Source organism: Numenius arquata, chromosome 5 (genome assembly GCF_964106895.1).
Source record: "Numenius arquata chromosome 5, bNumArq3.hap1.1, whole genome shotgun sequence".
NCBI lineage: Eukaryota > Metazoa > Chordata > Aves > Charadriiformes > Scolopacidae > Numenius > Numenius arquata.
The window spans coordinates 48,367,749-48,395,665 of NC_133580.1; the positions used below are offsets into that span (position 1 = coordinate 48,367,749).

Consider the following 27,917-nt stretch of genomic DNA (forward strand, 5'->3'; position numbering starts at 1 on the left):
TTACAGAGAGCAGGAGATGCTTGGTCAACATACATAAATGCTTTAAGAACCTGTCCAAATGAAACCGCTATTGCTTTGTATTTCATTAGTACACATAATTGTGTACTGCAATAGTCCAGCAGCTTCTTAAGCACAAAAGGTTTGATTCTTCTCCTGGTGATGCAAGAGAGAAACAGGAGTCTCTGACACTGGCCAAGTGTTGGCAGAACTAGGGAAGAGCTCAGAAGGAGCATCCAGCAGCTTGGGTAACAGGCAGAGGCAGCATATGAGTTCCTTGGATTTTGCTGCATTCAATAAGCCTTGGGACGGTGGGGCTAGGAATCATGTGTGTGCTTTGTCCAGATCATTGGGCACCAACTGACTCAAGGGCTGATGAATCCTGGGCTGAGTTTTTATCCTTTGCAAGTCAGGACTGATGTCATCTTGGGCCTGGTGGAGTATGGGTCTCTGTAGCCTGTTCTTCGTGATCATGAAAGCAGGTGTGAACCTACCCAGAACTAGATGACTAGACATTGATATTCATCTATAAAGACATCCTACATTGGTGATCCCTGATTAAGACTTAACCTGAACCATGGACTCAGGCTGTGTATTTAAATAAGGTGGTGGGACCCAAGAACTAGGAGTATACGCACTTATAAAGATGGCTTCTAGGGGTTTGCAAAGAAAAATAGGATACTGCTTGGAGGAGCAGTTGGATGCCTTGGGTAGAGGTGGAGGTAGAATTGGGCTAGTCAAGACTGGTATGGGTTTGAACCTCTTTTCATCAAAGACTGAGGCTGATAGTCATGTGGCAGGACAGTGTTGGCTCCAGGGCCTGCATCATGTGGCTGTGAATTTTTCAAGTGGCCCTTGTTGGCTTTCATCAGTTGAAACGTTTTTCTGTCTGTACCATTTCTGCAATGATTGGTTTGATATCTGATCTCTGTGCTTTGAACTAAATCCTTTTTACCTAGTCCCATAGTTATATGGTCTGAAGCTTATGCTTTGTGGTTGCCACAGAGGCAAAGTGAAGCTTCATCGTTGTGTTGTGGAGCTTGTTGGCACTGAGCATGTGGTTTTCTCTTTCTTTTTTCTTTTCTTTTTTTTTTTTTAAGTCTTTACCACAAAATTGCCACTTTTAGAGGTTATATAAAGAGATGGGAGTTTGAAAATCCTTTGACTTCTTGGGAAATAGTCTACATGGTACAAGAGGGTGGAGATTTCTGGAGTTTCCAGTACTGGTGCTCAAGGCTAAAAAGTTGTTTCATCCCAATTTGACCTCAGTTGTCCTTCCTATGCATCCCATTTTGAACGCTGGGTCTAGTTCACCAGTTATCTTTCTTCCCTGCTGGATTTTTTTTTTTTAATAGATTTCCTTAGGATTTTTAACTGCAGAGGATAAGTTTGAGCCGAGTTCTCTGAACACACTTGTTTGCTTTTTCCATAGGTTCCTTAGAAAGAGAGCTTGGACGGCATGCAAAGTTGTGAAATATCTGCAGACAGCACGGATGATCCTCTTAGTAGTGGCCTACGGAGAAAGCGGCAGCCTCGAATAGTAGTTATCGGTGCTGGGCTTGCAGGCCTGTCAGCAGCCAAAGCGCTCTTGGAAAGCGGTTTCACGGATGTAACTATCCTTGAGGCAACTGACCGAATTGGAGGCCGCGTGCAAAGTGTGAAACTTGGTAAGAGCAGCATTTTGGGACTATTGCATTGGGCTTGCTTTATTCTGCTAGCGTGACTTTGTGCTGTCATTAGGTTAATTTGACCTTGTAAATGTGCTTTTTCAGTTAATGTGCACATGCAAAAAGTTATTTGAAGTGATTTTGTCAGGAACTTAGATCCTTGGGCTCCTTTCAGGGTGGGTGGGTGAATCTGAGCTATTTTGTGCATCTCCTTCTGAGGGACAGCTGCTCCAAAACCATGTTTCTATAAAATAAAGACCTCGTGATTGTTTTCACTTGTACAGGAAGAACTCTGTGTAACAGGTCTGTGAGAAGCAATCTGTGGGTAAAAAACTATCAGGACAGTTTCCACCAAAGTTTTCAGGCTTGACTCTAGACTAGGGGCAGTCAGTAAATCTCCTGGCTAGTGAAGGGCTGTTTCTTAGTGACTTACATGACTTGCGAAGGGGCAAGCTCTAAGCTATTCTGTTTTCACAAATAGCCCCATTCATTTCGTTATAACTAATTTACTGTGTAGGGCACTACCCTCTGTGAATCAGGCTACTGGAAAAACCTCTTCAATGTGTCCTTTCATCCTGATTTGCAACTTTCCTACCTCTGTGGCTTCCTTTCTTGGTGTTAAAAAAACCACAAAAAAACCCCCCAAAAAACTCCTGTGTCAATTGGAAGGGCTTGTAAAATCTCTAAATACAAAACTACTGGAACAAATGTTGCTCTCTGCAGCACAGTAGTCAACAACACTTTCCCCGGTATCTAGAAGGGCATTGCCTGTCTCTTCTCTGCAGGAGATAAAAAGCTCTTCATTTTTAATGAATTGCCTCCCTGATTTCAACTAACTAGTTCTGTTTCTGATCCCTCTTTCTATTTATTAACTCTGACCTCTTGCTGCCCTCGTTTCTTTTTATTTATCAGGTGCTTACATCACTCACTACATTTTACTCGATAAACTTGCCATAGTAAATAAGCAGCAGTGTCCTATGAACTTTCAGAAGGGAAATGAATGAAAAGGCAGTCGGACAAATCTAATCTCCAGGGTTTGAATAGGGCACTTTACATTCTGCTGAGACTTGGCATAGAGGTTAGAATGGGAAGTGTGTTGTTTACTCACAATACACTGTATTAAAAATATCCTGGATCATGTCTGTGAAAGGAGGGAAGTGCTAAAGACCTGAAATCTTCAGGGAGCAGTATATAATTTTGTCAGCGCACCTGGGAAATAGTTTTGTTGTAGTAGTATTGAGACCAATTCTGTCACCTTTGGACACCTTCACTGGTTACTCATATCTTTGCCTTTGCTGGGAATCTACCTCCTGTTTGTTAATTCTTCTTAATTAACATGAGACAAGAGCAGGCTTTTCAGTCCAGTGGAGATCTTGCAGTTTGTAGATGTAGCTGTTATTTGCAGAGCAGAGGACTGGAATCCAAAGTCTTGATCTTTTAATACTTTTCTTAAAACTACATGCTCTCTATCTTTTCTTATCTTCTGCAAACTATCAGTGTTACACTGTGTGGGTGTAACACAGTGGACCCAGGACTCCAGGTTTTTCCCAAGGTGGATCCATGTTCTGGTCCCTTGTGTTTTGCAGATTCACATGCCCTTAGCTCCAAACAATTTTGGAGCTCTGTTGGGTGGTGAAATCTTCAGAAGCGGCACATACTCAGAATCTTCATATTCTTGGTACAAGGGCAAAAGGGCAACATGATCCTGGGCTGTACTGCCTGAAGCAGCAAGATTGCACCTGGGGCATTCAAGACCTGCTCATTGCTCAGGACTGGCTAAAGCTTACAAAATAATTGTGGAAGTGGTTCTTCTGGCTCTCTAACATATGACCACTTTGATCTGCTTGTCTAAATGTTAAATCTGCTTGTTAAAAGTTAAACTTCTCTGGCTGTTCCCCTGTCTGCAGGGCATCTTTGACTAGAGATCCTGCTATGTCTTACAGGGGACAGTATTTTCCTTCAGCTGCATGGAGTGTGTCGCTACTCAGCGCAAGGGAATAATTTGGATTTTCAGAGGTTTGGTTTATCATCTCTAGCACAGATGAGGCAGAGAGTTTGTGTGTTTGTGGATTGTAAGTGTGTTTCTTTGTACATGATCTCCAACATCTGTATCCACTACAGATACATCACGACAGGATGCCCGAGAAATAGTCAGGGCTGCAAAGGGAAATGTGAAAGTTCCCGTGTGTATTCAGAAGGCTTGATACACAATCTGTGCATTCCTTTGGAAAATTGCTGGTATGGTATACTGTTGTGTGTAGGCCTGTTTTGACTGCTGCTTGTGTCTCAATAATTATATTCACAGAATAGGAAGCATATCTTTTTCTATTTTTGATGTATTGGATGATTCGTTCAAAATAGAATACTGCTGAAACGAAAATCTTTTAAGGTCCTGAAAGTAAACTAGCTATCTCTGTTTAAAAAAAGACGTTATTTAATTTTACACTTTAATGTATGATTCTATATAACTTAACTCTAGGTAACAACTGGCTTATATGCTTGGGAGTGATGACAGTGAGTTTAAGTATTATAGGCAAGAATTACTATTTTTTTAATTGTTGGTATTTGGTTATATTCCACACAGCTACTGAAAACAGGAGAGTTCAGAACACATCCTAATTGTTACTGAGCACCAGTACAGTGGGACCTACTGGCATATTTTTTTATTTCAAAGATGAGGTGCCCTATAAATAAGAGCTATATACAGGAGAATTGTTAGTGCAGCAGAGAGCAAGCTCCTGACATAAAGCAGCAGGGAATATTCCTGCTGCTGATCTGGCATGTGATGACTCGCAGGAGGATTGCATTAACAAGGTGACTGCCACATGCAATATTTATGAGCTTTGTACCTTTGGCTGCCAATGTACAGCAGTCATTTCCGCTAGGCTGGGTGCTCTGGGAGTGTGTTGCAGTTTGTGGCACCTTAAATATTCACACATTTGTGACTCGATGCTGCACGCTCTGAAGCATATGCTTTGTTTTAGGTACACGTAGAAATCTTGTGCTCTCAAGTCCTGTAATGCATATTTTGAAGGGCAATCAACATGCTCCTTAGCGATGAGGTGGTTGTCTGCTTGAAAAACAAGATATGTGGAGCTTGCCTCGGAGGCAATGTCTCAGCCGGAGAGCAGCATTTCTTGGAGCTTTCACCTGTTAAGCTTGACTGCATTAGAGCATAGTGCTGCAGTGTCTTTCTGTCTGAGCATATATTTACATGTTAAACAGTATATGATGACTGGTAACTGCACAATCCTGTCTTCATCAAGCAGGATCCTATTAAGCATCCCACTTAATCAGGCATTCACACAACTCTGCAGAGCGAGCTGCACAGTGTGGTGTTGGCTGGGATGCTGGGAGAACACAGCTTTTGTCAGGCTTTAAAATGGTTAGCTTTGGACTTCTGAGAATCTGTAAAAATGTGGGTAGAGGACATGACCCAAGTCTATTTTTAGCACCTTCTTTCAGCTGCTGAACATCTCCCTGTGGTATCAGCCCAGTTGTGGCAGCGCTGGCATAGGAGGGGGTCACAGCCCTGGTGCATGCCCTGTTAGTTATAAGGAAGGGAGAGAGTGGGGCTGACCAAACTCTTTGTGTTTAATCTGACAGTGCAACTTTTTAAAAAAACCTGATTTAAATTTTCAAAGGCCTAAATAGTAAAATATAACCCATTTACTCATTTAGGGAATGGAAATGCATTTTTGTATTGCAGTTAATCTGAGGTATATTTGTAAATAACATGCATTTTTAATCATGGGACAAGGTTAAGTGTGCAGGCCAATGTTGCTATCCCAGGGCAATCCAAATTTTCCTACATCTCCCTGCTGCAGATGCCTTTTTTCCTGTGTCTGGGTATCCACCCCCTCCTCTCGACTACAGTGGATATTTGAAGTCTTTAGGTACTCTATTCTTTCCCTACAACTATAATATTTATGTAAGTATCCTTATATGTCCATTTTGCAATAGTGGCTTCTTACAGCTCTTTTCTTTTCCGCACCCCCTTCATTAGTACATGGCTTCTGCTGCAGCATGAGCAGTACATTCTCTGCTTTCTGGTCATGTTCTGAAGTGCAGGTTTAGAGAAGATGATTTAGAAAGGCCAAGTAGCAAGGACAGAGCAGCTAGCAACAACTGTGATAAGTACTGGAAACCTGGAAGATTCTGAAATTTGCCTTAAGTATCAGAGGTGTGTCACTGTGATGTATCTTTGACGGAAACATCCCATCCTTCTAGCACTATCTAAAGCTTGTATCCCGAAGGACTGGTTTGAAGAACACTGGCATTGCCCTTGTCTAACAGAGAAAGCTTCTTAAGTGACGTTCAAACATGTGTTGTCCTTGAGCAATTGTTCTGCTTTTGCACATGTGCATTTTACTTACGGTTGAGTAGACAAGCTTTCAGGAAAATGGGTTTCAATAACTAGTTTGCTTGGTTTACTCTCCTGCAGGGCACGCCACTTTTGAACTGGGAGCTACGTGGATTCATGGTTCACATGGAAACCCAGTCTATCATCTAGCAGAAGACAATGGTTTACTTGAAGAGACTACTGATGGTGAGAGAAGTGTTGGACGGATCAGTCTTTACTCCAAGAATGGGGTGGCTTATCATCTTACCAACAACGGGCAAAGGATCCCGAAAGATGTGGTTGAAGAATTCAGTGATTTATACAACGAGGTTGGTATTCAGCTCCTTTGTCAGGTTGTAGATTTGCCTGAAACAGTGAGATCCCCTTAACAGTTACAATATTCCGGGTACTGGACAAAGGTAGAAAACCAGTAACTTCTTTGCAAAAAGCCAACACTTTTTCCTGTTGTCTGCTTAACTGTACCCCATTTGTCCCTGATGTGGGATTAACTCACTGTTACTAGTAAGAACAATCTTTCCACATTTGTCATCAATTTAATCACTTCCAGCAGTTATTGCTGGGGAGATCTAATCATTTGCTCTAGAAAGTTGTTACTTAATTAAAAGAGTAGAGGAGGGATCAAATTACTAAACAAAGTAGAATGCAAAACCTTAGCAACAACCAGCTAAATATTGTAGCCCTGTGACATTTTATTGATGTTATAAATACTGTAGTGTGCTGTGTAGTATGCCAAAGTCAGCGCAGTATCATAGGAATTGGAAGTTTTCTTGTATCAGAAGGAAAGGAACATCTCTTCTGGTAGATTCAGACCAGTGTGAACTTCAGTTTCAGGTTATTTTAATTTCTTTTTATCAATGTTCAGTGCCATCCTCTTCAGCTCAGTGTAGATGAGGGCCTCAGTATGTGCCAGAAGAGCCAAAAAGGGGGAAAAAAAAAAAAAAAAAAAAAGCCCCAAACAACTACAGAACCTAAAAATACTAAATAGAAGCCTGCAAGATGGAAATGAAAATGCACGTTTAGTGGAAAGATTAACGTCTGCTAAAAAAGCAATAAGCCAGTGTTAGACTCGGACAAAAAGGGCCAAATTTACTTGGCACTGCTGCTGTCATCCTAGTGTTTCTTTCAGAGGGAAAATGGTGTTATTAATCTGTGAATCTGTGTGTTGAACACATACGAAAGATTGGTATTAGTTCTGTTTGTTTCCAGTGGGAAGACTTGGCCTTAGGTAGAGTGACGGGAAAGAAGGAGAATTGCCAAAGTTAATTCTAATTATTTCCCACATTATTTTTAATGTCACTTATGAAGTGCATTTTGGGGGGGTCAGTGCAGGTCCTCCAGGTAATGTGATCTCTTAGTGGGTTATATAAAATGGAGCAAAAATTTATAATTTTTACCAGGCTGTAGCCATGCCTAAAACCTTCAGATTTTCACCTGACAGTGAGCTTCACCAGTATTTGACGCTTGGCTAAGCACACAGTAGATTCAGGTTACTCTTGCATACTTTATTTTTAAAAATATGTTCATAAGCATTAAGAAAGCCACCAAGAGAAAAGTTACTGTACCATGTAAAGAATTATCAAGAATTGAATGGGGAGCAGAAATGGGGAGGTTTTTTTCTATTTACTTGAAAAGACTTTTGACACCGTCCTGGGGTTCTGAACTGGAATCTGTGATGAGACGGCATAAAATCATTTCAGTTTTAGAGAGGAGTAGTAGAAATTCCAAAGAAATTATGGAAACCTCATTATGGAAGGAATTTAGCAACCTGTGGAAGGGAGGGAATTCTTGCGCAAATGCAGGTGGAGATAATTCATCTGAACAACTTTTTCATATTACTTGACTGAAAATGGAACCAGAGCCAGCCAGGAAAAAAGACAGGTGAGATCCGTGTGGAGCAAATTAACAGCAACTAAGACTAGAAAAGAGAGAGGGAGTAAGTGAAAATACTGCAGTGAGCAGCATCATTTATGTAAATGGAACATTGCCAAACTGCATGCAGTGCTCAGCGATCATCCTGTCTCAAAGATGATAGGAAAATCTCCAGCAAAGGGAGAGTGTCAGGAGCAGGCAGACTCTGAAACGAGAAGAGAGAGAGGTGCTTAGCTCTGGATACAGCCGATAAGATAAAGGCTATAACAAGGTGCCAGTGTTCTAGAAATTATTAATTTGGTAAATCTACCCTTCCTTTTAAAGCAAGAGAAGGGGGGCAGCCAGTGACATGAGAGAACAACACATGAAAAGTTAATCTTTACGCAATACGTAATTAGCTTATCGTTGCCACAGGATATCTTTATCTCTAGGAGACAGAAAAGGCTTTCACATTTATGGATTGTAAAAATGTCTACAGCTACTCTTTGCAATAAAAAAATATGTAAGAGACAGCTTAAGCCAAGAAGAGGACATCAGCCAACGTCTTAATTGCTGTTGCTGGGGAGGTGCTTTCTCTGTTTTCCTTCAAAGTGTGCTGGAATTTTTGGGGGGGCAGCTCACGGTTTTGTTGAGCTTTTGTTCCAGCCTCTTTGGGGTGTCAGATTGGATACTCTTTAGTGATTTAAGACAGCTGACTGTTCTTCCCTGTGCTGCTTAGGAAAAGTGGGAATTAAGGTGAGCTACACTATCTCCTGAAAATCTCCAGTTAAAAAGAGTTTTATGAAGTATAACTGCTCCGGTGTGTTTGCATTCAGGAGTGTGTGGCATGTGGAGTTGGGGACCTTTTCCTCTGGCATAAGGTGCAGAGAATGTTTCTGTTTACACATGCTGAGTCAGCCTGGTGCATTTCTGGTTGGTTTTTTTTTTTTTTACTATTTTTCATTTTTCTTTCCTCCCTTACCATAATTGTTTTTCCTCCTGGGTTGCCAATCCTCTCTTGCTTTAACTGGTGATGAAATGGGTGCTGGGGAGCAACAGTAGGAATTTGATCTTCAGTTCTGCATCTCTGTTTTTTTGTTTTGAGGAGGCAGGTTTTTTGAGAGGTTTTGTTAAAACCTTTGAAATTGTCCAGGTTTTTTAACCATTTTACAGATCACCTGATCCTGAGATCAGGCTCCTCCCTTGCCTTGTAGGAGTTCCCAGACCCTTCTCAGAGTCTTGGGGCAGCCTGCTGTTAGCAATCCCACCACCATGCTGCATCTCCCCCTTTAGAAGAGGCTGAGGTAGCAAAGGCTGTGACACGTGCTGTCCTGACTCGAAAAGGAAAAAAAAAAAACAAAACAACCAGAAACCACATGATGGATAAAAAGCCTAATCAGGGACAGAGCACTGGCATTAACAGTGGAAAATGTAGTCCTGAATGAACGGGGCTAAATTTGTCACAGTTTCAAACGCCTGCCCTACCCTGCACAGCTGGCTCGCTTCCCATGGGCTCACACACTGCCCTTCTTTCCCTGCAGCTGCTGCCATGTGCTTGGGCTCGAGCATATGCCTTCAGCTCTGCTTCTCCATCTGTATCTCTCCAGCCCCAGTTATCTTGTCATTTGGACGCCAAATTCTAGGGAATGCGCAGTGTGGAGGGGCTGCCTTTAGTGTTTCACTTGGGTACATGGAGTCATTGAAGCTGGAGCCTGGCAAGGCGAGCTTTCTTCCCTCTGTGCTGAATTTTCCTGGTGTGAAAGGCAAGGCACCCCAGTACCTCCAGAGCTTTGCTTCGCTAGTTCATTTGGAAAGTCTTTACGCTTTTTCCAGGCATTTATCCAATCTTTTTTTGGCTGGCTGCTTCTACTTCAATAAAGTTTTGCTTCTTTTTGTTTGCGGTAGCCTGAATTTTTAATAGCTGTAGGGATGCCTCACAGAAGCCTTTATTTAGTTACGAGGAAGCCAAACAGTAAGACTGCTCAGCTCTTTGTTTCTGTAGCAGAAAGTTACCTGTGAGAGACTATCTTAACTGAGAGGCCGTTTCACTGCACTGAAGTCAGTCAAGACTGATCACAAGCTTGTGATCGAGGTGACCCGAGTCATCCTCCATGAGACCACTAGAAAACTGAGCAGTGCCTGTGATGAAGGTCTCCAGTCCTGCAGAGCCACTGCCTGGATTTCCAACCACGCGTTGCCAAGCGGTGCACTGTGAGAAAGGAGCATTGAGCCTGCTATTGGCAGGACAGCCCTCCAGCCACTGATGTTTTTAAGACTGTCCTTCTCCTTAGGGTCATCATCAGTCCATTTGATCAGTCTCTCAAAGTAAAGGGGCACCAGTACTGGAAGGTTCCACAGGATGTGATGTCCGTGCCACGTATTCATCATCTTCCTGCCTTCCTCTCCACTCCTGCTAGGATAAGTGAGGGAGTTGGGGCTGGGGGGTGGATTTTGTCTTCTGCCTGCCTATACTGCATCTGCATGACCCTCCAAGAAAAGGGTCAGGAGTGTGACCTTTGAGGGCAAAGTCTGCAGCTTCAGTGTCTCTGTCTGTGTATAACTGCTGAGAAAATGTGAATAGGGACAACCCATCTCAGAGTTGCTCTTCCATCCCTGGTTAATCCGCATTTCCCTCTACAAAAAGGTTTTTAAGGCCAACTCCCAGGTATTTGTGAAGGGAGGGAGAACGTGAACTTGACAAGTTAAATGCAGGTGAAAAATCACACTGCTTTGCCTGCCCAAGAATTTCACAGTCCATTGGCCAGCCTGATTTAGAAAAAATGCATATTTTTACTTAGGCTTTTCAGTAAGGATGTGGTCCCTAAAGACCTGCTTCACAGGAACCCTCCCTTTAACAATCAGCTAATTAATGGCCTTGTTATCTGTCAGCTTTCTCCTGTGTGCTGCACAGCTTCTGGGGGAAGGATGCAGCCAAAGAATGACAAAGTTTTCCACCCTTCTCACCCCCACCCTGTGCTGGGCTTGGTGCCATCCCCAATTAAGCTCCAGTGCCTTGCCTTGTGTTATCGTAGAAAGCAGGACCAAAGGGCCACCGAGAGTCACCGTTCCCTCCCTGCCCCTCTATTGCACTGACAGATGTCTGGCTTGGTAACAGCATGGACCTATCTCCATCGAGGTTTTTTTACTGACCGGGGATTAAGTCACTGCAGTTTTTAAGCCAAGTAAGAAAAAGACAATGCTACAGATTGTCACCAGCACTGACAGGAAGGAGCATGGATTGGGATGTGCTTTCCTGACCTCCTTCTGTGCTGAGAAACTTCTTTATTTAGATTTGTTCTTCCTAAGAGACTGCCTCTTCCTGTGGTGGAGGAGCACGTATGTAGTAAACACGTGTAGGTGGAAGCCTGTAGGTAACAGAGCGCATCTCTGGTGGAAACCATGTTCCCTGTGGACACACCAATTGTGAGATGCCCCAAAGCTGGTCAGAAGGAAGACACAATATGTAAGCTGAGGTGAAGCCTTTTTAGAATTATGGCTAATGGCTATTAACTCCTTTAAATTTCTGACCTTCAGACCTATTTCCCTGCAGGATTGTATGTAAACTTCTCAGAATTAGGGATGGAAATCTGCTTAGAAGGGTCACTTGAGATGTTCTGCGTCTTTTGCTTCTGCTGATGGTTCTTTCAGACAGGTTTCTAGAGCCAGTGGTTCTGCTCAAACTCAGAGGAGCTTTAGAATTATAAAAGCATAGAATAGTTTGGGTTGGAAGGGACCTTTAAAGGTCGTCTAGTCCAACCCCCCTGCAATGAGTAGGGACATCTTCCACTAGACCAGGTTGCTCAGAGCCCTGTCCAACCTGACCTTGAATATTTCCAGGGACTGGGGCATCTACCACCTCTCTGGGCAACCTGTTCCAGTGTTTCACCACCCTCACAGTAAAGAATTTCTTCCATCTAGTCTAAATCAACCCTCTTTTTAAAACCATTACCCCTTGTCCTATTGCAACAGGCCCTGCTAAAATGTCTGTCCCCGCTTTTCCTGTAAGCCCCCTTTATTATTGAATGGTTGCAATAGGTTCTCCTTGGAGCCTTCTCTTTTCCAGGCTGAAAACCCAGAACTCTCTTAGCCTGTCCTCATAGGAGAGGTGCTCCAGCCCTCTGATCATTTTTGTGGCCCTCCTCTGGATTCGCTCCAACAGGTCCATGTCTTTCCTGTGTTGAGGGTCCCAGAGCTGGATGCAGCACTCCAGGTGGGGTGTCACCAGCATGGAGTAGAGGGGAAGAATCGCATCCCTTGATCTTCTGGCCATGCTTCTTTGGATGTAGCCCAGGATACACTTGGGCTTTTGGGCTGTGAGTGCACATTGTCAGCTCATGTCCAGTTTTTCATCTACCAGCACCCCCAAGTCCTTCTCGGCAGGGCTGCTCTCAATCCCTTCATATCCCACCCTGTATTGATGCTGTGGGTTTATCCAACCCAGGTGAAGGACCTTGTACTTGGCCTTGTTGAACCTCATGAGGTTCACATGGGCCCACTTCTTGAGCTTGTCCAGGCCCCTGTGGATGGCATCCTGTCCCTCAGGCGTGTCAACTGCACCACTCAGCTTGGTGTCATCTGCAAACTTGCTGAGGGTGCACTTGATGTATCAGGTCTGTGATAATAGAAAAGGGAGATCAGTCTGGACTGTATATGGTGTAGGTCTCCTTGCTCATGGGCACAGTGCTTTCAGTTTGGATGCGTGGATATTTTGTAGGACTAATTAGAAAATCAGCAGGATCCTTCAGGTGGCTCTTGATGCTGCATCTCACCAGGCTCTTTGAAATAAAGCCCACATGAACTCTCAGGAACCCTTCTGTCATCACATCATGATGAAATGATTGAAGGGGAATGTTTTTTTAAATCTCACAAATGCCTGTTCCCAGTGACTTCACCACTAAGGTGGTCCCTTAGGCATGATGATGCTTTCTGTTGTTATGAGCAGCTTCCCACTTAAGGAAGCAAAGCTGAATTAACTCCAACTCCAGACAGTATAATTCTGCTCCTACTTTGTTAGAAATGTACCTTAAACAAGACTTCTAGTGAACCTTTTCCATAGTTTCTTATACAGAATATATTTGCTGCATGTGAACATTAAAGAATACATTTTGAGCAACGTCTTGATTGTTTTATTAAGACAATGTATCTATTAATGTGGGACTTGCTGTTGTTTCTCCTCTTGCTTCTTTCCTACAACAGCTTTGCCTTCTGTTCTTTATCGGATAGTTCAGCACCGCCAAGAAGAGAAAAGCAAGGAAATAACAGGGATTCTGAGAAAAAATAATAAATCCTGATGATGATGATGATTATACTTACCTGCTGTCTGATTGATGGGGTGACATATATAGGAAGAACTTCATGTTTACAGTACAGAGCACTGTGCATTTCTGCTCTTTTCTCTGTTGGGCAATGAAGAATATAATGGTTAATAAAAACGTACCCATGGTTTGCTTATCCTTTTGGCCAAATGGTAGCTGGGTTTTAACACAGCTTTACTTGTCTTGTGAATGCGTTATCTGCTTATGGTGTGGAATCGGCTTATGAAAGCTGAGCTGCATTATGCTGACGCAAGGTCTATGCAGCTTGTACTTGCAGGAAGTGGTTTGGGCCTCAGAAATCAGCGGACCTGAGAACTGTGGGATGTTGCCAAAGAGCTTTTAGTATTGGGGAACAGATAAGACACTATTTGTTTTTGTTCGCTGGGAGCTTTCGTTTCATATAGGTCATTGGTCTCCACCTTTCTTGTCTGGAAATTTCCTTGGAGAGGCTGTGTCCCAATCAGTGTCTACAGTTCTCTTCTGTATTCAGCAGTTTCACTCATTTTTCTTGTGATTACTTCTCTGTTTTTGTAGTTTATTTTCCCCATTTTTCATTCTTTCACTTATTTTTTTTTTTCTTCAGCTTCCTTGTCATCCCTTAGTTGCCCTCATCTACTCTCCTTCCTGTCTCCTTCACAGACCTGCTTTCTCTTGCTCCTACCACTACCGTGCATATTCTATCACTACCTTCCCTTCCTCATCATCCCTCTATTTTTCCTTCTTAAATTCACTTTACTCCTAAACCCCAGGAGAAATCTAAGCTTCTAGGGATCATTGGGATGGGAAGAAACTAAAACATGATGAATTAACCATATCGGCAGCGAATGAGAAGCTGTAGAAGCCTTTGAAGGAGTGGTTGTAACAGTTCTGCCAGCTTCCTAGCAGGCATTTACTTTTGAGTTGAACTCCTCAGCATGTCCGAATAATCTGTGTCCAAAGAAGCATCATAAGTTGTCATCAAACCATCTTTGACAGGAAAAACTGACCAAGCAGGGATCTTGCCTCTCTATTTGTAAGAGTCCTGGGCACCCCTGTGGCATGATATAAATGAGAAGGTGACTCATTCTGGACAAGCAAGTCATTAATGAGATGAGTTGCACATCTGGGAGGCATCTTTTAAAAGCTTTCCTGTTAAAGCTTTTCCTGTTAAAAGATTCCTTGGAGTTTTTCCATGGAAATGAAGGGCCGTGATTCAACTGCAGGCTCTTTGCGCTCCCAGACAGAAGCACTGATTATTCCAGATAGCCACAAGCAAATGGCCAAAGTGGATAGTTGTTTTCTTGTTTTTAAGTATTCTGTATGGTAGAAAACTGGGGTTTAAAAAATGTTAGGAAGATCTCCTTCAAAGAATGATTTCTTAAGAGGGTTTTTTTTCTTGTGGCTCCTACTCAGGCTGGCTCCTGGTGGAAGGCTACTGATGATGTCTTTGTTTACCATGTGTCTGTACTTGTCTTGTGCTCAACAAGTAAAATGTGTGTGCGTACAAAATTCCTTTGGTAAGCCTGTGTTGATTGCTTCCTATTTTTCAGGTGACAACAGAAAACTAAATATGAAACTGAATCTCCCCATCCCGCTGGATTCCTGGGCATTATTGATAAATAATTACACTAATGGAGAGACTGGAAGGACTGGTTCTAGGTCAGAGCAGTTAAAGGTCTGAGCCCTGCAACCTTAGAAAGGTTTTAGATACAGAGACCGCGCCTGGGATTGTACCTGAGACACTGGGGTGGGAGAAAAGCTGGTGCCTTATTGTCAGATGTGAGGGTGCACATGGGTCCTGCTGCTTGAGTTTGCTCCCTGTAGACTTTGGATGGGGGCTGAGGCCAGGTCAGACTGTGACACTGCTCAGCAGAGTGAGGAATTACATGTAGCAAACCCAGGCTTGCTCTCTTAGCAGTGCTCTGCAGTCTGCATTTGCCTGGCTTACTGATCCAGCTGCAGTATCTAAACAACTGGGTGAACATCAGGCTTTAGCGACTGAGAATGGCAGGACTCTCACTTGGTCTTCTGCAAGTGATAGAACAGACATGTTCAAATTAAAAAAGTAACTTACTATTAACTTAATAGTAATCTAACAACTTAATAGTAACTAAACTGTTGCAGGTAAGTAAGGTGGCTACCTGCCTGGAAGGTGTTGTTGCTTCCTGCCTTCTAACCAGCATAGCTGTGGGTGCAATTTGACAGGGCTTGGAACTGAGTGCACAATAAACTGCCAAAGTTGATTTCTAAAGCTTGCAAGAGAAGGTGATCTGAACGTGCTGGACTTGGATGGAGGAAAAAGCGTCCTGCTTGGGGCTTGGATTCTGCTGTGAATCACATTGTCCATCTTTCTGTCATGTCTCTGGCAGGTCTATAACCTGACTCAGGAGTTCTTCCAACGAGGTAAACCAGTCAATGCTGAGAGCCAGAATAGTGTGGGCGTCTTTACACGGGACGTAGTGCGCAAACGTGTCAAGGCCGATCCGGATGACACAGAGGCCATCAAGAGGCTGAAACTAGCCATGATCCAGCAGTACCTTAAGGTATGTGCACACATTGTTGTTATTTTGTTTTAGCTAAGAGCAGACAAATCTTGAACCTCAGACACCTGGCTAAGCCTTGCCTATTGCTGGGGAATTGCTTTCTGTGGTCCCTTGTAGCTGGGGAAGTTTGTGTTCATATTGACAACTTGTCCTCATGAGCCATGTCCAAAGACAGTGGGCTGCAAAAGATAATGCCTTTACTGTTTTTTTGTTTTTTCTGTTTTCTTCTTACCTTAAACTTCCAACTTTCTAATTAGAAGGGGCTTTCCTAGGCCCTGTTAAATTTTCTGCTGTGATTTAATGTTTTCTTACCATCTGAAGCTGCTCTATTGTCAGGTTCTTTTAGTAAAGTCTTGTCTTGTGCCTAACACCTGGGACCACATGATCCTGCCTGAGTGTCTTTTGCCCCCTTCTGCCTCTGTCAGTATCTCAGAGACTGTATCTCTGTCCATATCTCAGAAGAAACATAACTTTGATACTAGTAATTTGCTGAAGAAATCCCTAGAAAGCATTTTGAAGGTAAAGTAATAAAATCAAAGGTAGATTGTATAAACCCATGTCCTAATCATCTTTCCTCATGGCTTCCCTAGTTCTTTTTATCTCCTTGATGCCTTGGCCTAAATGAGATCTCTGTGGGATGAGGACTTAATGCTGCATCAAGCATTCCACAAGTAAAGTGTAACAGTCATTCCTATTTCAATTATAATGGCTTAAAGGCTTATGAAATGAGGCAGGGGAGGCAAGCAGCATTCTGTGACATGGGTAAGTATGTGGTATTCATTTTTTACAGGTGGGAAAGCTGAAACAAAGAGAAATAAAGACCTAAAGAGTCTCACAGGACATCTGGGATAAAGCTGAACTTTGAACCCAGGTGTCCTTAGCGCTGTTTTGATATCTCAGTGTCCTAACCCAAGAGCTTGTGTCACAGGGTATCTCCACAGCTGCCACATACAGACTAGTTATTTATTGTGTTATCCATGTAACATCACCCATGCAGACAATGTTAGTCATTTGATATAGCTCTGTATTTTCCTCGTGGTTACGTCTGTGGTTGCTACAGGTTGCCAGAGACTTTTCTGAATGTCTTGTGAATCCCTTCTCATGTATAAATACCTGACAACAACAAACCTGATACTTAAGACTATCAGATCAGAGCAGTTGCTGAGAGAAAGGGGATTAACTGGTGTCTCAGGCAGAGTATAGTCTTGGTAGTTGCCTGTTTCTCTCCCTGCCATTTTTCCTTCATGGTTGAAAGAATAAAATAGCCATCACTTTTTGTTATCTTCATAATGTGGAGTGTCCTGTTGAAGCATCCAGGCAGGATGAGTGACCTGTTGTATGACCCAAGGTGCAGGGTTTGTGTTGTGGGCCATCAGAACTGACCCTGGGTGAGTCATGGAGAGTGCTCACTCAGTCATCAGTGGAGTGGAATCGTAGCAGTCTCAGAGGATAAGTCTTCTTCAAGACCTAGCTGCTGGTGACCTGGCCCAGCAGTGGTGCCTGCTCAGTCTTCATCGGGCAATGACCAGGAAGGGGCAACTACCTGTTTGTCAATACAGTCACAGGAGCAGCCTGTGAACTACTTAGTGCTACTTCGACTTGTTTGCTTGACATCTTAGCACAGCGCAGAGATTCCTGCCCTGCACCAGGATGGTCCACAGGGGGAGGGTCTAGACTTGCTAGGCTTCCATTAAAGTGTGTAAAGGCCTGGAAAATTGGCCGAAGGGTGAGGCAAGGAATTGTAACGTTCCCTTTGCCTAAAATGCTTGAAGAATTACAGCGTGTGAATCATTGTGACTCCAGTGATTTGAAGATTTTAAGATCCCTGTGTCCCATGCCTTGGTATTATCATTAGAAACTTATCACAAGACAGGATGAACATCCTGCCTTTGTTCCAGGGATTGTCGGAAGCTACGGCTCTGCCTAATACTCCTGCAAACATTAACCAACAGGTCCCAAATCTAAAGCTTTAATAATCACATCAAGTGAATCAAATGTAAGTGTCTCGCATCTTGGCATTTCCCTTTTCTGTCTCCTTCAGGACCCCTTCTGTGTTGGGTCCTCTCATCTCTTGCAGATTGTTAGCTTGCTAATTGCTGACTGTTTGACAGCACGTTGAAAGCTGCAGGCAGCAGAAATAGCTGCCAAAAGTTTTTCATGGCTCCTCGTAGGAACATTTATTAACATTGGAAAGAACATCTGATTTACATAGCTCCAGCTTCTGTTGTAGGAACACCAAGCAGCTAGTCCCTGGCCAGTGAAGTGGGTTTTAAATTATAGGAAACAGTCAAAACTGTAACCCAGAATCATGCAGAAGCAAAGGCATCATCTCTGAACTCTGGATGATGCAACTGTGGCTGATGCAACCAAAGCTGTTGCAGCTTGTTACCATGACAAAATGGTTTCTCTGGTTGAAAGGAAGGCTAAGGACTGATTGATTTATTTTTTGTTAGATCCTATGGCCAAACACTTCTTTACTAGCAAAAATAGTGTGGTTTAAGAGTGGGATTCCCAGCTTGTGCAGCTCCCCCGTGCCCTTGCAATGTTGTGTTATGGCAAAGTAAATTACTCTGCGGCAATGTTGCTTTTGTGTTGCTATTTCTTAGGTAGAGAGTTGTGAGAGCAGCTCCCACAGCATGGATGAAGTCTCGCTCAGTGAATTTGGGGAATGGACCGAAATTCCTGGGGCTCATCACATCATTCCTTGCGGTTTCATTAAAATTGTGGAGATTTTGGCCCGCTCCATTCCCGAGTCTGTCATTCAGCTCCGCAAGCCAGTCAAGTGCATCCACTGGAACCAGTCGGTCAGCAAGGAGATTGAGAGGGTGGCTGACCACAACAGTGACCTCCCTGAGGAGGACAAGGGCTCCGATGTCTTCGTAGAGTGTGAGGACTGTGAGTTCATTCCAGCTGACCATGTCATCGTGACTGTGTCCCTGGGAGTCTTGAAGAAACGCCATGAGAGCCTGTTTCATCCCCGCTTACCCGAGGAGAAGGTGATGGCCATTGAGAAACTAGGAATTAATACGACTGACAAGATTTTCCTGGAGTTTGAAGAGCCTTTCTGGAGCTCCGAATGCAACAGCATCCAGTTTGTCTGGGAAGATGAGGCAGAGAGTGAGAGCTTGACTTATCCCGAGGAGCTGTGGTACAAGAAGATCTGCAGCTTTGATGTACTCTACCCACCAGAGAGGTACGGCCATGTCCTGAGTGGCTGGATCTGTGGAGAAGAGGCTTTGATTATGGAGAAGTGCGATGATGAAACTGTGGCAGAAACCTGCACTGAAATGCTACGTAAATTTACAGGTCAGTCCCATTTTGACTCCTTTGGTGAGTAGAGAAGAGAGGGAGAAGTGGGTCTGAGGTGTTGAATAACCCTAGGAAGGAAATGCACTAAAGTAATTTTTAGTTATTTGGCATTTCATGTCCCTTTGAATGGGCTGTGTATATGCTTCCAGCATACCTCCTGCTTGGGTGTGCCTGGAAGCTATTTATGCACAGAGGCTAATAACCAGCTCAGGAAGTGGTGGGCAGATTGAGGATGCCACGTCCTCTGCTTTATTTAATTACAAGTAACTCTTTAGGAGCTGGAGCTGTTGGACTCCGTACTCCTGAGGACTGATCTCGGCTGTGAAAAGCAGCGAAGCTGTTTTAGAGCTTGTGGAGTTGGACCTGTTTAGATAGCTGAGATGTGGTGATTGAATCACATCCCTGACTTCCATTAAACATGGGGCTATATGGAAATCCCATTGGCCTAAATTTCGAAGAATCAATTGATCTTGAGAGTTCCCATTTTCTGGGTACCTCATTTAAGCCTTCCTGGACATCACAGTTTTCATGTTTAATGAGCACATGTCACATTAAAGGCAGCAGTTGGAGCAAGACAGATCTTAGTGTATTATATTGAGAAAATCCAAGATGAAATCACTAAAAGTGGTAATACTTGAATATATTGGGCCTCAGTTTGTCTGCAGTCACTTCTCTAGAGGTTGCATACCTTCCCAAGAAAAGAGATTTTTATGTCTGGAGGTCTTTGAGGTCTTCTGATGGAAGACACTGTACAAGCACAAGTGTAAGGTAGAAGCACTGAAAGAAATAGTGGTTGACTCATTGGCAGTCTTGAAATAAGGATTTTGAACTTACACATAATTATGAGCAGCATCCTCCAAGATTAGATGTATCTTATGCTATTCTAGAGATAGGTTCTGTGATTAATCTATTTATATCTGCCTGCTAGCTCGGGTTAGCCAAATCTCAACACCCAGTGGGCTTCCAGCCTTACCACTTGGCCATGGACCTCCACTTAACTGGAGAAATAATTTGCCTTCAGAAGTGTAGCTTTCCCCTGAGCTTCCAGACCAGTTGCTAACAACAGCATTGAGATCTAGAGAAAGAGTCCTGCAAGCTGAGGACTACCTGTGTCAGTGACTACTGCTGAAAGAGGTTTTACTCTCTTCAGAAATCGTAGGGTAGATATTGGATTCAGAAACCCTAATGCAGAGACCAAAACTGAATCCTTGTTTCGGCTTGTTCAGTGTTGCATTTATATTGGTTGATGAACCTGTGGTTTCCCTGCAGCCTGCAGAGAAGTGGGATGAATCAGTGAATGCTCGACTCCGGGCAGCTTCTGCCTCCTGAGCTGTTTGTTTTCAGTGGTGTTGGGTATCCCTGCGTTATGTTGCAGGGTCAGTACACACACGCCTTCTTTCCTCCTGACCTCAGCAGGCCAACTGCTGTTTTACGCAGGCAGAGCAGGAGGCTTCTCTCTTAAGGCCAAGTTATTCCAGTGCTGATGTTGCCCAGAGCATATAAATAACCTAGTTTGTTGCAGCTCTCCTTGCTTAAGACCTCTTTTTTAAAAAAAAAAAACCAAAACAAACAACAAACCACACCTCATTTCATCAGTGGGAGTTTTGCTCTTTGGGTCTTTCTTAGTTTGGCCGGTGGGAGTATGCTCTCCCTCTTCCTTCTTGTGCTCCTTCACTGTTGTTATTATTTGCATGTGTTGGATGTTCCTTTCTTCCTCCCAGGATGGAAATATGTTGGCAGTGGGTCATGGGTATGTGCTGCAGTTGCTCTTCCAGCTGATACTGCACCTGGTCACTGTCCATCAGACTCTTCAGCAGTGTGATCTCTATCTCAGCCTTATGCTAATTCTGGGTTATCTAACCCTGGAGAATTTCAGACAGAATTTACCAGGGCCCTTCCCCTGCGGTGAACGTTTTGTGCGTGAGCTGAGAGGTGGCCTCTCAGCTGCTTGAAACTGTGAGAAGAAAATCTTTTTCTGGAGCACCCGGTACACAACATGACCTGTTCCACTTTCTGCCCCAAAACCTTCTTAGTTTGTAGAAAACCTTTTCACAGATCTTCCAGGATGCCCTTGCTAAGGTAGCTGGGTTTTTCCTGTTACCCTTGCTCCTGTTTTCTCTAGCAGGTTCACAGAGGCAGCAATATGTCAAGGCTAATCTGGGCCAGGTTCCAGGCAGGCTGAAATAACAGAAGTGTGCTCAGCTCTCCATGCACCTACCGTCTTCTCCACTAATCTGTTTCACTGGGAGTGTGAGAGTGGGTTAGACTAGCTAGAGGGGGGTTGTGGAGGGACAAAGCAACCTTCTGTCTGTGATCTAACTTTGATTTCTGAAAATGACTGGACTCCTCTGGTCCAATTAGCACCTCCAAACCCAGCTTTTAAAGTGTTTCCCGCCACCCAGCTTCATGTAAATCAGCTAACTGAGTTGGGAAAGTAGTCCTCCTAGGATGCTAAGCTCAGTGGAAAGACAGACTCTTTGATAAGACAGTTCAGATCTTTCACACTTCACTCAGTGCTCTGCAACATCTTCTGAAGAAGTTTTTCTCTAATGATTGTAGAGAAAGCCTTATATTCAGTAATGAAAGTAGGTAGTTTGATCCTTTTAACGGTCACTTTCCCTTTTGTAGCTTTCATGTTATGGGTATGAAATCCTCCATGTTCTTACTTCTTATTCTATTAAAGAATTAATGCATTACCGGGGGGTTCCCATCTTCAGCTGTGTTTTCCCAGTCTGTTGCTCATGGAGGCCTCTGCTTTGACTTCAGAGGGTGTTAGACCAGTCCTATGTTAAATCCATTCTTTTAGACTAATGCTGAGAATTTCTCTCTGAGAGGTGACTGTAATTTTCACATGCAGGTTAGTGTTGTGGCTTATCTGGCTTTGCTGTGAAAAGCTCTGAGGATTGTTCTAACCTAAGAAGCATTGACAATTACTTCTTTTCACAACTGGATGGCTGAAAAGCAGTGTCCTCTAAATCTGATTAAGTGAGATGCCTTTGAACAATTAGAAGTCTTGCTCTGCTTTCTTTGTTGGCTGAGCTCCGAGTGTTCGAAGCCAGACAGCAGTAATAGCAGGCCTGTTCCCTTCTGAAGGACTCACTGATTTGTCAAGCTGTGGCTGGAGATGCCCTGAGTTGTCCTCCCTGTCCTCCATCTATTTCTGTAGAGGAGAACAGATCTCTTTTAGGTTCTACGACATATCTACTAGCCCCATGTGGATGCCTGGGATACCCTAAGTTCTCTCTGGTGGCTGCACAAAAGAAGTGTGAGTACTACCATAAATCTCTGTTGGCTTTGACAGGATCTTAGATACTCTGCTCTCAGGTAGGCAACTAAATTTGTGTCTTAATTTAGGTCAGTGAGTTGATTTTATGGTAATCCTGTGTCTCATAATCAGCCCCATACCCAATAAATCTGTGTAGCCACGCTTGCCAGTAGCTGAATAAAGACGGGATTGTTTGAGGCACATGGAGTTATCTTCCATAGCTTCACAAATGGAAATCTGTAGCATAAAGATATGTGCCCTCCTATTTTAGTGAAGGCTAAGATCCCTTTTTAGCCATTTAATCTCTCTTTGGACAATGGAAACTTAAAAGTTTCCATATCTGTATCAATTGTTACTTTTATCTGTAAGCAAAGGCACATGTTTGGCCATCTATTTAAAAGCAGATTGAGAAAGTCCAATTAAATATGTTCCTTGAACGAGTGTGGCCCTCCTGGTCTTTGTAGTTTCTTTCTTGCAAACAACAGTTCAGGATCAGAGCTTGGGTTACGTGTTACTGTCTGACCTTCAACCAAGCTCCTCCTCTCTGTGTGCAGCAGAAATGAAGGTCTCCTGATTTTTTTCTCTTAGAAACAGCTCCTCACATTAAAAGGTACATAAATGCAGAAGTGTGGGGGCACAGTAGTTGCACAGTGGGCACTTAGATCATGCTCACATGGCCTGATGTGCTGGAGAACCTTAAAGGAGCTTGTGAGAGTTGGTACATCTGCACCACACAGCATGGTGCTAGGGAAGGAATCTGGCTTTGGTTCTGGGAGCTGCACAGCTGTGTTTTAATGTACCCAGGCTCCGTAGCCCTGCTCCATGCTGGCAGCTGGCTCAGGCATCTCTGTGTGAAACTCTGCCATCTGCCCAGTGCCACATGCTTCATGTTGCTGTGCTGCATCACATTTCCCGTGTGATGGAGTTGCTATGTGAGGAATAATTCCCTGGTGGGAAGGCTGCTGTTTACCTGCTTGTATACACAGTGCAAAGTCATCCATGGGAAACACTAGAGAGGAACAAAGCTGTTGCTTTTACCAGTCTGAACAATTGCCCTATTAAATATTGCTGGATTTATATCATTGTTGATTGAGCTGATAACTCCACAAACCCTTTCAAGAACAAATTTCAGTCTTTTAGCAGATCTGTGAGCTTATCTGCAGGCTGACAAGCCCTCATCTCATTGCTTGTATCACTCTGTGTTCCTAATGTTAATCATCTTTTTATCAGCATCTTACTTGTTGACTCCTGTATTGAAAATCTTCTGCGTACCTTGACAGTGGAACAAGAGAACATGCACCAGCTACAGAAGAGGCACCACCAGCTCACTGCAGAGACTCCTTTTATTTGAAAATACATTCTGTGATTGTTTTTATGTACTGCAATGTGATGGATGACTCTTTTGGCCCTGTTTGGTGTTGTGTTGTCTAACAGCTTTCATGGTGTGTTCTCCTGGGCTTTCCCACAGCCCTTAAAAATAAAACGTGATAACTTATTTCCTTGACGCGTCTGAGCGCTCCCTGTTCTCAGACTCCCTTGGGCTTTTCACTTCCACCCCATGCATTCCTGCTTTGAAGATTCTTGGAGGAGCATATTTTAGAGGCTTTGTTATCCTAAGTTGTTACTCCTGAAACAACATTCAGTTGTAGGATGTATTTTGTTTGTAGGGTATACTTATTTGCTAGTCAGTGCCATATTTATATTTTGATGTGGGGGTTAGTGGTTAGAAAGTGTTCACAGTGTACTCTGGCAAGCCATCCAAAGGTGCCTTTGCTCTGTTTCTGCCTTGTATTTCATAGCTCTGGTTCACACACACAGAGTACTCCTAAAAGCGGTAGCTGAACCAGGGAAGTAACATCCTCCTGATTTTAAGGAATTGAAGGCATGACTAAATAATTGTTTTGTAGAACTCAATAATGTAGCGCCTAAGTAGTCTTTACAGTTGGATGTCTTCCTTTCTAAGCCGTGATGAAGAAAGTGGGGGAATTTGGATCGTCTTCATAGCAGGCTAGTGTTACAGAGTCAGGGTCTGAAGCAGGCACAGGAACTGTGCAAGAAGCAAACATGTCTCTATACTCTTACTTCTTGTGCTGACAGCCTCTTAGAATCACAGCACCATAGAATCATTTAGGTTGAAAAAGACCTTTAAGATTGAGTCCAACCATAAGTGTAACACTGCCAAGTCCACCACTAAACCATGTCCCAAAGTGCCACATCTGCATATCTTTTAAATACCTCCAGGGATAGAGATTCAACCACTTCCCTGAGCAGCCTCTTCCAGTGCTTGGTAAGCCTTTCAATAAAGAAGACTTAGACTCAACCCAAGAAGCTGAACCTTGTCTGGAGGGTGCCTCAAGGGTGGGTCTTGACTCTCCTGCAGAGGGAATTTCTCTTCCTTGCAGTTCTCCATGTCCCATCTCCTCATTCCTCTCCTGCCAAGCCAGATATGATCACGGGACACCAACAAAATCTCAGTGAATGACACTGAAGTGCTCGCAAACCAGCCTAGGAAGACGGTCTCCAAAGTATGCCCCATCCTGTTTCAGTTCTACATGAGGTTCTCGTGCCAGCAGCGGGTGGGTTTCCTTGGCTACAGTCTTGGATCCCATGTGCTCCTGTACTGTTTGGGATGCAGACAGTGGCTGATGATGGCCTTATTGGTGCACTCAAGTGCCCCTCACCTCTAGGTCCTACATCCTCTTAGCAGTGGAAATCTTCCACTTCCATCTAGAAATCCTACTTCCAGCCTCAAAAGCCTTCTTTCTATGCCACATACATCCCAAAAAATGGGTCTGCTGAATTTTAAGTTAATTTTGGGGGCAACTGGGTAGCAGTTGGAGTGAGTAATACAGGTTTACGAGAACTTTCTGACAGGTTTTCCTGTGCCCCTACATAATGAGGATTTGCCTTCTAACATCCTTATCTCCATTCCTCTTTGGAGGCACACCTCTCTCACAAGACTAGCTAAAAATCCAATTTAGACTGGTCATCCAATTAAATACCTAAAATTAGGTGGGATCAATCATATGCTTGATCACCATCAGGTTCCCCATGGCAAATGAGACCAGGAGATGCTCTGTATTTTCAACGAGACCATGTCCAGGGTTCACTGAAGCTCCCCAGTCTTTCAGTAACATAAGCATTTTAACGCTTTCCCAAAATGGAAGACTGCAGCTGAGATTAAAAGGGATGCTATTTCTCTTAAATAGTTACTTAGAACTCAGTAATAGAAAAGAGGTTTGCTTTAGGGCCTCTTCCCTGTAGCCTACAGGCTATGCTAGGAAGTTTTTTCAATAAATCAGACTGAATACATGCCACCCCGCACCTTTCACAGGCATTGCCATGTTTTCTCTTGAGCATGGTCTTACTTTTTGTCTTCTCCTGCTTTCCACCCAGGGAATCCAAACATTCCAAAACCTCGCCGGATCCTGCGGTCCTCCTGGGGCAGCAATCCCAACTTCCGTGGATCCTACTCTTACACCCAAGTTGGGTCTAGTGGGGCTGATGTAGAGAAACTCGCTAAACCACTGCCTTATGCTGAAAGCTCCAAAACTACTGTAAGTATGGCCCAAATCAGTTCTCTGGCAATAAGACTAACATGACACTGGGTAGCGGGTTTTCTGGGAGGGAGGTTGGAAGAGACAATCTTTGGGTGGGCCTCCAGTAGTTGGTTTTTTTTTTGTTTGGTTGGTTTTTTTTATGCATACCCCTCTGGACAAATGATGTATGTAGGATTTGACCTCTTTAATCTTTGGAATGCCAACATCTTAGGGATCCCCACATCTCTCTCTGAAATTATCAAGAGCTGCTCATCGATGTGGCTTTTTGGAATTGTGTTCTCTGCACTTAGTGACCATTAGCCTTATTGGCCTGTTCCCCATGCTTTCCTAAGACATTTGGTATTTGGTTTTAAAGCATAGCCTGAATATGCAGCATTAAATACATGACCCTGCTAATGTCGAGGTCTGAATGTGTCAGAGGTGCATACTGGCAAACCTTTCTGTGTTGGCAGTAGAGGGTGAGGGAGGCCCAGTCCTTGACTGGGGGACACATGCACTGGCAGGGGACAATGAATTTGCTCCTCGGACGTTTCCTTTGCTTTCTGAATATAGCAAGGAGAGCAAGAGCACAGATAGAGATAGTTACCACAGCTCAGCAGATGAGCAATAACAGATTAAGCCAAACTCACCCCATCATTCAGGGTTATGTGTCCAAATCCAAAGACAATGGGTGATGAGTATGTAGCCTCCAAGCAGCTGCCCAGTCCATTTCCTCCACCCAGAGCCTCACCCCACCATGCAATTTTATTCAGCACAGAAATCTCTTAAAAAAGATATTAGGAGCTTTAGGAATCTTTCTCTGTAGTTCCCAGGGAAGAGAGGTACCTGAAATTCCTGCCTCAGAACTGAGTTGGCAGCAATTTTAGCAAGCACCTAACTATTGATGCAAGAGATGAGACGCTGTGTCTCACCCTGTGGGTTTTGAGACATGACTATTTTTCCTTCTGAAATTGCTGTCCAAAAAAAAAAATCGTTAATGCCTAAAAGGCTAAAGTATAATTCAGGGGAGCAAAGGGAGGAGTTGGTAGAGATGTGAGGTGCTCTGTGACTCACGCAGATTTCTTTGAGGTTATTGGAGCCAGTATCTGCCTCTGGGGTGGTGCCTCAGACCCTGCAAACAGCTCTGGGCAGGCATATGGCACTGAGGACAAGCTTGACATTGGCAGACGTGCTGTGCCTGTCCCAGTGGGGCACCACACTGGGATTTAGAGAACCAGCACTCTAAAAACACTGGCATCAGCTCATGGGGATGTGGGAGGGCACAGAAAGTTTTGTCTCCTTTTAGCCTTGCATCTGCTTTCCAGTACGTGCTGCTGAGCTTTTCTGCTTTTCTTATCCTCTCCAGCCGATGCAGGTGATGTTTTCAGGGGAGGCCACTCACAGGAAGTATTATTCCACTACCCACGGTGCTGTGCTTTCTGGGCAGAGAGAGGCCGCTCACCTCATTGAGATGTACCAGGACCTCCTGCAGTGCCGGAGCTGAAAGGCCCCATGTTTGTGAATGCCACCAATTCCCACATCCTTGTACAGGCATGTGGAGGGGTTCTTTTTTAATTTCAGTTCACAGTAGAACAGCCTTTATCTTTTCTATTAAAAAATAAGCCCTAACTGTTTAAAAAGTTAGTCATCAATAGCTTCATTTCTGTGTGCTGTATTGTTAACAGGGAAGGGTGCTCCTTTTGTCTGGTAAACTGTTTCTTTGTCATTTTAATTCTAACTTCACTTTTGGTGCCTATCATATTTTTTTTCTTTCTGTATTGTAAGTGCCTTCTATACTAAAATAAATGTTGTAATAAAAAGACTGGGTGCTTTTGTATTTCCTGGACACTTCACTCAGTAACTTGCAACTCTTTTATTTGATATTATAAAAATAGAGTTTTTCTCTCTCCTACAATATTTGGAGTAAGAAGATCTTGAGATAGATCTGGATATTCAAGGTATTGGTTGATCTTAACTGTTCGTTCAAAGAATTATACCTTAGAGACACATTGTCTTGTACAGATTAGCATAGAAATCACTCCGTATCACTGCGTATTTAATTCTGTGTGTCACCTGTCTATCAGCTTGTGCA

The 27,917-nt window shown here is 43.5% G+C and overlaps 1 protein-coding gene across 1 annotated transcript in view; it reads left to right on the top strand.

Annotated features, from left to right (window-relative positions):
- SMOX (spermine oxidase) overlaps window positions 1-27,637 on the top strand; it is a 56,200-nt gene extending 28,563 nt beyond the window's left edge. The window contains exons 2-7 of the mRNA XM_074147903.1: window positions 1,430-1,664; window positions 6,109-6,335; window positions 15,539-15,712; window positions 18,319-19,018; window positions 25,683-25,843; window positions 27,192-27,637. Of these exons, the coding sequence (XP_074004004.1) occupies window positions 1,457-1,664; window positions 6,109-6,335; window positions 15,539-15,712; window positions 18,319-19,018; window positions 25,683-25,843; window positions 27,192-27,329 (1,608 nt within the window). The 5' untranslated portion in view covers window positions 1,430-1,456 and the 3' untranslated portion in view covers window positions 27,330-27,637. The remainder of the gene's footprint in view (window positions 1-1,429; window positions 1,665-6,108; window positions 6,336-15,538; window positions 15,713-18,318; window positions 19,019-25,682; window positions 25,844-27,191) is intronic.
- Window positions 27,638-27,917: the final 280 nt, after the last annotated feature.